The sequence below is a fragment of the Rhincodon typus genome, chromosome 9, assembly GCF_021869965.1.
Source record: "Rhincodon typus isolate 14 chromosome 9, sRhiTyp1.1, whole genome shotgun sequence".
In the NCBI taxonomy this organism is placed as follows: domain Eukaryota; kingdom Metazoa; phylum Chordata; class Chondrichthyes; order Orectolobiformes; family Rhincodontidae; genus Rhincodon; species Rhincodon typus.
The window spans coordinates 12,342,385-12,351,041 of NC_063340.1; the positions used below are offsets into that span (position 1 = coordinate 12,342,385).

Genomic DNA, 8,657 nt, shown 5'->3' on the forward strand with positions numbered 1-8,657 from the left:
AGTCTCCCGTTGCCTGTAGGGGAACGGGTGGCATCCTATTTATGGGCGAAGCCTGCATTAATGAACAGTAAAGTCGGATTTCTTTTTTTTTTGGTTATATTATGGCTTATATTCCTATCAGCTACAATACAAATAAGATTTCTCGACATTTCACAAATATATGAAACGAAATCAAAACAGATCGGCCTCCCCGCCACCAACACCGCGTCTGAACTGAGGAATTGTTATTCGCTGGAGGCAAGGGGACGGAAATGTCTTTAGCGGATCCAAGCATTGTCTCCCCATCGCCTCACTGCACGTAGTCTTCCAAATATCTTTGATTATTCCCAACAGGTCCTTAAAATCGAAATAAAATAAAATAGCAGACCCAAAGTTCCTGGAAGTAAGCTTTATCATTCATTCGATCTCCTGTGGAACTCCTTTTGTTTCTTGAATATGGTACCATCGTTTGTGTTGTGTCTGGGGTGGGGGGGCGAGTCTTTTACGTGCTGGAGGCTGGGATTGAGAGGCCGTGCGCGCTGCTAAGAGTTTCAGTGGGTTTATTAACGGGGCTCACGGGTTTTCTCTCTGCTGCTGAAACAAAAGCAAGGAGAGAGCGGAATAAAATGCCTTGATAATTCAGACCAGCGAGTCGCTCGCACAGAAAAAAAGCGTCTTTTTTTTTAAATTTTATCTCTTAGCTTAATACATCGATTTTTCGAAAGCTTGAACTGCACGAGGGAAGGATAACCAAAGGCAAATTCATTAAGATCCCATTTTTACCCTAGATATTCATAACCTTGATGTTTGTTTTTTCAAATTATGATGTTCTAAAAAGTGTGCATTCGCGTGTTTAGTAACTTCTTAGAATTGGAAATATTGTCAGTCAGGCGATGACTGGAACATTATCTTTTTCTGAATGAAATGCAACTATATTCAGTGAATATACAATCCGGATTCTCGAATGTAAAATTGAATTTATAGGTTAATCCCAATGTAGATGCAAATATTTTCTTAATAATCGAAAAAGCCCTTTGATAGGGTTTCTTTTTTGACATCTGATTTTAAAACAGAGGATCTGCATGAAATGCCGAGAGACGAGTCTGCTTCGAGTCTGATACCGAAATATTCACTTTTAATGTTAAACCTTCTAACCAGAAAGTCAAGCATCTCTACGGAAATAATAGCCCTAATGGATATTAACCGCCCTGCTGTGCAGTTCCAGCCTTTTCGTATTTTTGCCGCTCTCGATTTAACTGTTTCTGGTATAAACACAGCGTTTATCGTTTATTCTTGTCTTATTCTGACATTTGCTAGAAAAGAAGGTCGATTGGTTTAAAGGAGGCAAAAGGACGCCTTCATGGTTTCAGGTGAATGAAAACAATCTCAAAAATATTTCTTGAGTATCGAAACAACAGCATTGGTTTGTGGTTGGTAAATGAAATGTTGAGATGTGGAAGGGGCATATTTAGAATTGTCCATCTGTATACACCGCAAGAGTCGAACTCCGGTTCCAGTCGGGCCTGTAGCCAGGAAAGAACGCCGATGACCAAGAGGACAGGTGATTCCAGATTCGATTGAATCTGGGCACCTAATGGCATATATGTGCCAGGTGACCCCATGCCGTTACTAATATAAAGAGAGACAGTCTGTCTCTGCTACCTGTGGCTGCTTGCTCTCTGGGAAATTACGCAATAGTACTAAATCACTTCAGACAGGCGAAGGAAGGATGTTTTAATCGTCAAAGCAAAATAATCTGCTTTTTTAATCATTTTAATGACATAATTTTAGACAACTGGTATAAACAAGGTGGTATCTTCTGAAACACCCATCCCTGGACCCCTCTGCACTCTCATCTTGCACTGCCATAATGGAGCTTCCACACTTCCGGAATATTCGTTCACTTAGTTTGCTTTGAAATTCTTTCCTTGCACAGATTTACAATTCGAGGTTAGGAGCCTGAAACCTATCAGCCCATCTCCCCACGGTTTCGTGCTCTGAAATCACTCGACAATTGGCAGTGAGATCCAATGTCTTTTTGTGTCCTCGCTTTTGATCACAGCAAAACTCCGATTCCCCACAGCTGGGAATAAATCGGATTTTTTTTTAAGGGAACTAAGTATACCTGAGGCATCCAGATTGACTCTCTCACGGAGCTGCACCTTTCTGAGCTAGCTGTAAGTGATTTGCAAATGAGGAAAGCGCCCTCTGGATTATAAGGACTCGCTGATCTTTATCGCGTGCGAATATTGAATTATTACGGCAAAACGTATCCTAGTTTTCTCGATTATGAATCCCACCCGTCGTCCCCAAAAACAACCACGTGCAGTTTATGAAGAATACAATCGTCTAAAAGTCAGGATGCTGAACTGAAATGAAGTACAAGCTGCTGGGCCCTAGTTCCAGGCTCCCTTCCATTTCTGCTCATATTCACACGTATTTTCGTGAATGCATTGGACCAAGGCATTCAGAAGCAACAAGAACAAATTGAACCCAGCACTACAAACAAACATTTGGAAACACGTATTTTTGAAGAGCGAGCATGTTAAAATTGTTGACTCACCGACCCAATTACTTGATGCTTGCAAATACAAAAACAGTAATTTGTCCAAAAATTCCCAATTCAATGTCTGATCTTCAGTATTCCCTCTGATTTTAAATCCTAACTCCGCCGATTTTTTTATATGTAATAAACATTGCTTTCGCATTTGCAAATTGTCGTATTCAATATGACCAGATGGTTTTAACGAACGCTGCTTTGATTTGATCACAGAAACCAAAGGCAGCTCCTACAACGGCTGTAAACGCAAGAATGGGCTTTGGCCAGAAAAGGTAGTCAGTCGGTGAAAGGCGACAGGGCAAGCTTAAAACATCAACAGTTGCCCTTGAATCTAACACGGATCAGAGAGGGAAGAAACAGCAAGTAAAGGAAATAGTAGACTCATAACTAAAACATTTTTTTCAACGACTGTCCACCTCAATTAGCTCGATTAACATCGATTTGCAATGCACACAGCCGAATTCTAAATATTGCCATTCTCGCAGTACAGTCAACAGTGTCAGTTTGTCACACCTATATTTCTAACTGCTACAGTGTAATCCTTTTAATCTTAGAGCTCGGGGTCTCTAAATAGCAGACTTTTTTTCTCTCTCTCTGAGGAGTGTGGGAATAAAAATACTGCGGGATAAATAAAGCCAATTAGTTTCAACGAATTCAAGCAGGTTCTCACTTCGTTAGTAAAGAGGGAAGATGTGGTTTATCACATCTAGGTACTTTCGCTGCAAATGTGAAGTAAACAATATATTGCAAATGGTTGGAAATAATTGGAAGTTTGGGCGAGAGCTTTTGTTTACTTGTCAGCAGTTTTGGTCGCTGGAAAGTTGAACATGTCAGAAGAAGTAAATAAGATAAAATATATTATTGGATATATACCACTTGAAATAAGACGGCTCGGGGTATTAATTGGTGACAAAAATAGTTTAGGATATTAATTGGTGCCAATGCATGTAGAAAGCCTAAGATAATCCTACACAACAGAGAGGGCAGAAAGGTATGGGGTAAACCGCAGCTGGGCACTGTCTTACATGGGTATGGGGATTTTGCCTTCAAAACATAGCGAATTGTTGAGGGAAGGAGCCGTTTAATAACTGGAAAGCTCTGCGTCAGATGACTGTGTTATCCGCTTCATATTCTCGTTAACAAAATCTTATTTACAAAAATAAAAGTGAGCGCCAGCTTTAGTTAAGGCGGTTACACTTGGTGTGGAACCTGTCCGGACAGGCATGGAACTGGTCAGTCCTGATTTTGGACCTGGGAGATTTGAGAGTGTAATGGCGGCGTTGCTTTATCGTTACTGCCTACCATTTTACCTATTAGCTGCTGCCATAGAAGACTCGGGCATGGCTATACAATTTGAGAGTATGCACAATAAGGGTTGGAATGGTAGCTTAAATCTATTCACAGCTCTCTGCCAGATTGCTTAAAGACTGGCTCTTAATTAGCAGCCACCGCTGAGCAACGTCTAATTGATAAGAAGGTAGCAAAAAAAACAACACAAAAACTTATGAATCAATAATGCACACCTTGTCATTTTCAGCTGAAATACTACGTGAGAATCCAACATCAACCCACAGTAACACAGCTCCTTAGAGGCTGCCTCTGCGCACCGTATGTAAAGATTGGTGGGTCTCTAGAATGAAACAAAAGCAGCTTTTGGAAAATATAATTGCCTTTAGATTGTAACTGTTCCAAGAGCAATAAGCAACATTCCCAGAGTCGAATGAGAGCAAACGCAATTTTGCAGCAAAGCCGCCGCCACAGAAACGCGGTCCCTTGTCTGAAAAGGGCACATTGAACAAGTTCAAAGGGGAGTGACTGCTTCCTACATGAAAAATGTACTTTGGGAAGCTCCACAAATTCACTTTCCTGTCACTTATACGGGCTTCGATAAACAGCTATTTCATTCCATTCCTCTCCATTACGCGAATGAGCCCTGATATTTAACAAATAAACCTGCACCATTTGTTTTGCGTTCGATTTAACAATTCTTACCTGGAAAGATGCACTAAGGAAAATATTTTTTTCAATCAGCTACTTTTGTTTCATTCCAGGTGTCCTGAAAACACCCTCATTTTGCTTTCGATCGGTCCGGCTCAGCATTTTTTTTGAGGAAATGGGCCGTGGCCCCATGTAAACGAGCAAAGCCATTTACCTTCTCTGGCTGAGAGGTGTTTGAAGGGCATTGGTGCGTGGATGTCTCCTCCGTGCATGGTAATCCCGGGCCCTGCCGATTGAGAGAGGCTGCTGCTCTGGGACTGCCAGTGATGGCCACTCATGTAGCCTGCTCCGGGCCCACTGTACACTCCATAACCTGGCACTTGGTTCGAAGAGGGGTAAGGGCCCACGGCGCAAGCGGGAACAAAACTGCTCACAGCTGGCAGCCCAGACGGAGGCTGGAATACAACAAACACGGAGTTAGCTTTTACTTTTAGCTGCTACCATCAGAGCAAGAGGCACAGAGAGAGAATAGGAAGGCATCACTCACTATGTGAAAACATATGGGAAGGGGAGCGGGGGGTGGATTTAGGTCAGTACCTGAGGGTATTTCAGATCCGGGTCTATTGCTTGTTTCTCAATCCCGTTGACACTTTGAGTTGACGAGAAAGCTGCTCGATTGGCGTTATTCCAGTCTTCCATTTTGGTTTGATAAACTGAAGTCTCCGTTCCACCGTGAACAGCTAAAATGCGCGTTAAAAAAACAGAAACAGAAAAGAAACATTGCGTGTGAACACCGCTGTCACGTTTCGCTTACCATGTAACAGACTGATCCGAGTTGAAGTTTCATTTCTTTGAAGTGTGTCAGTGGAAATGTTTCTGCAACATTGAATTGGATTTCTTTTCCAAATGCATTTTAACCACTCTCAACTTCCGTCTCTCAGATGAGATAAAGTCTTTAATAACACTATCCATGTCATGCATGCATGTTCATGTATTAAACTGGGTTTTAAAAAAATCTCTGTACGATTTGTCTGGTGCTGTTTGGTTTGTCAGAAGCCCTTCAACTGCAATGGGTTGATATAACTGAAGGCTGGCCTATTATGTAGCACTCTGGTCGACCAAAACAAAACAGCAAACACAAGGCTAGCTCAAGCATCGTTTGCAGCACTGTCAACATTAAGGAACATTGTCGCCGGTGAGTTCCACAATTTAACAACATTTAATGATGCTTCTGGACTTTTATTTTAATGCACTTTTTCTCATCTTCCACGGGAGAGAAAAAAAATTGTCAGGAGATTGTAGTAAGTTTAAAGTTTAGTAAAAACTTTCTTTGTTGTTTGTAAGGTAAGGAGTAGGGTTCATCGAGACAGGGACACAGGGTTCAGACAAAGTGGGAAGTATAGGCCGCAAGGGCGCTTCCTGTATTGTATACAGAGAGAGAGAGAGAGAGATGAGGAAACAAAAGAATGAAAACCTTGTTGTTTACTCTTGGTCGGAGGAATCTCATTCACTATTACACTCGGAGAAGGGCCTTAATTTAATTTTAAGCTATTGACAAGTTACAGGAGAGGCCTAGAGGATGGATTTACTGAGAACAAATATTAAATGCACCGAATGTTGTGGCCTGTTCCTCCTGCCCAGCCTTCCAATAATGATCTGATTCATGTACATTATATCTACCGATGTGCTTTGTTAAATATCTGCTGTAATCATAGATCTAGCTGTTGCTGCTTTTTGATTACAGCTGTACATCTAACGAGACTGGCGTATTTTCGCGTGACAAAAGGGAAACAGGATCACAAACGAATCCCGGATACATCACCAAAAATGTTTGTGTGTGTGTCCATTTATATGTTTTTTTTTCAAAACACGTTGTCGCCCCAATCTTTGTTCTCTTCAGCCCCATCTCAAAAGCAGGGAATGAGTTGGAAGCAGCACTCACCTGTCTGCTCGACGATGCTTCTGAGCCCGAGGATGTTGGAGACGGAGTGAGCGGAGGGCCAGGTCCTATGGATGCCAACGTGGCCGGGCACTGGGACGCCGGCGGAGCTGCCCACCTTGGCAGCAGCGGGGGGCATGTGCCCGGGGTAGGAGTACTGGTACAGAGGGTTGTAAGGCAGGGCGGGCTGGGGTGTCAGTTGCTTGTGGGCTTCGTAGTGACCAGAGGTCGACAGGTTGCCGATCTTGTTGCGGAGGATCCTGCTAATGGAGCTGACCGAGGGCACATTGTACTTGTCACAGACCGCGTCCGCCAGCAACCGGTCCCGAATCTCCCAGGCGAAGATCCCCGGGTCTCCCTGTTTGTATTCCCTGATGTACTTCACCACTGTCGGGGTGGTGACCCTGGGCTTGCTGCCTCCTATAGCTCCCGGCAGGATAGAGCCAGTCTCGTTGTAACGGGCCAAGATTTTGCTCACGCAGCCGTGGGAGACCCGGAGCTGACGGCTGATATCACACGGCCGAATGCCCAGTTGAGCCAGCTCCACTATCCGCAAGCGGATGGCATTGGGCAGGGGTCTCCCGTTCACAAAGACGCCCCCCAGCTGGTTGACCTCCCCGTACGTCTGATCTGCGGGGCAGGAGGGGAAAAGGAAGGAACAGGAAGAGACAAAAAAGATAACATTTAACAAAAAGTATTAAAGAGGCGCGTGGCAGGCAGCAGATAAAGGAAAATTTCTCTGGCAAGTTTGTCGCAATTATAACGCTCCAGTGGGGACTTATAATTAAATATAAAGTGTAGCATTTTGGAGTCTAGTACTTCCATGTTATCAATACCTCTCCAATTATGTTAGATTTCCCTCTCCCCTTACCATTAGCGTTTGTAACACTGTAAAAATACAGGCAATGCATTATTTATCAGAGTAATGTTCCTATCCATTTGTAATTCAGACTGTTCCCATTAATCGCCCAGCATCAGTTCCTCCCCCCTCAACCCACATCCCCCCCCCCCCCCCCCCCCCCCCCCCCACCGCCTTCCCTCTCAATATTTAGGCAGAATCGCAACCTTTGTAATCAAATAAACGTGTTGGTTTCGCCTTTATTTCCCCCACTTCTCAATTCTAAAAACATCCCTTCACGTCTAATCATCCAGCGGTGAGAATTCTCTCGTTCCAGCTCTGACCCTTCGCGTGTATTAGAGCAAGTTCTCCAGTCTGTTATCAAACTCACGCCACTGAACCATGCGAAGAGGAGTTCGGTGCTTACCCATCGCCCAGCGAAGCGAGAAATGTTCCGCAATCTTTCCTTTTTAGATTGGAGGGGGGTGGCGACAGAAAGAAAAAAAAATAACAATCCTCCGTTTGCAATGGTTGATAGCTTTTTTCCCCCTTTTCCTTGGTATCGTCTCACCGGGGAAATGGAGTTGAGCTAAGAGGCCGTATCCCTGCTCTCTCCCTCTCCCTCTCCCTCACATACACAGACAAGCACACACATACACACACTCACACACACATACACATACACACACAACACAATTCTTTTCCGCCACCGTCACTGGAGCAGTCGAGTGGAGAGGGAACAATATTCAGACGGGACTGCAAGCTAAGCACAAGGTGATCTTCACCCGATTAGGGCAAATTTGTATATCCTAGAGGCTGTAGTTAGTCCAGATCAATTTTACGCGTTTTTCCACGTCAGTCTGTATGGTCACGCTGCGCAGTTCTTATTAGTCTGTTGTTGGCTTCCTTCTCTCCCCATTGGCTGGCGTGCAGCAGAAATGATTCATTCCGCTCCCAGACTTTCCGCCTTTTTGGCAGCTCCTCGATGTCAGGAGGGAGGGCAGCAATTTCTGCATTACTAGAAATTGCGATTGCAATTCGCGAAAGCATAAAACGCCCGGCTATATGGATGCTGACGGCAAAACAGTCCCCACCACCACCCCATTCTGAGAAATGATATGTTGCCAGCAAAAAGAGGATTTGTTTTTTAAAAGTGCATTTAAAAGATATACTCAGTTCCCCTATCCTCCCGAAACACGACTCTCACTTCGATATGGTCCAAGCTACTCCCATTGAAATGTTAGTCTGAACGTTGGAAAGTTACACATTGCAAATCCTTAAGTTAGCAAGAAAGTTCAGTGATATTTGAATGTATTTAAAGGAAGAATAAGCTGCATAATTACACAAACATAGAAATATGTATCATGGATAATCAGTCTGCTTTGGCTATCAGACACTAGAGT

The 8,657-nt window shown here is 43.7% G+C and overlaps 1 protein-coding gene across 2 annotated transcripts; it reads right to left on the minus strand.

Moving 5' to 3' along the window:
* Positions 1 to 460: 460 nt before the first annotated feature.
* On the minus strand, positions 461 to 8,049 carry pax1a (paired box 1a). Of its 2 annotated transcripts, none has more exons than XM_048601157.1 (5): positions 7,682 to 8,049; positions 6,420 to 7,046; positions 5,075 to 5,217; positions 4,692 to 4,932; positions 461 to 570 (listed from the first exon to the last, which is right to left on the minus strand). In XM_048601157.1, exons 1-5 carry the CDS (start codon positions 7,683 to 7,685, stop codon positions 482 to 484), a joined length of 1,104 nt encoding a protein of 367 aa, XP_048457114.1. In that variant the 5' UTR covers positions 7,686 to 8,049; the 3' UTR covers positions 461 to 481. The 2 variants fall into 2 exon arrangements, with proteins under 2 accessions (XP_048457114.1, XP_020380028.1); XM_020524439.2 differs by having other exon boundaries at positions 461 to 573.
* Between the last annotated feature and the right edge of the window lie 608 nt (positions 8,050 to 8,657).

Bases quoted from the DNA above. Each gene is read 5' to 3' on its own strand.
- pax1a (XM_020524439.2), bottom strand. The intron at 5,218-6,419 runs GTGAGTGCTGCT...CGCGCATTTTAG, and splicing joins AAGCATCGTCGAGCAGACAG to CTGTTCACGGTGGAACGGAG. The intron at 574-4,691 runs GTAAATGGCTTT...CTTTTGTTTCAG, and splicing joins ACACCTCTCAGCCAGAGAAG to CAGCAGAGAGAAAACCCGTG.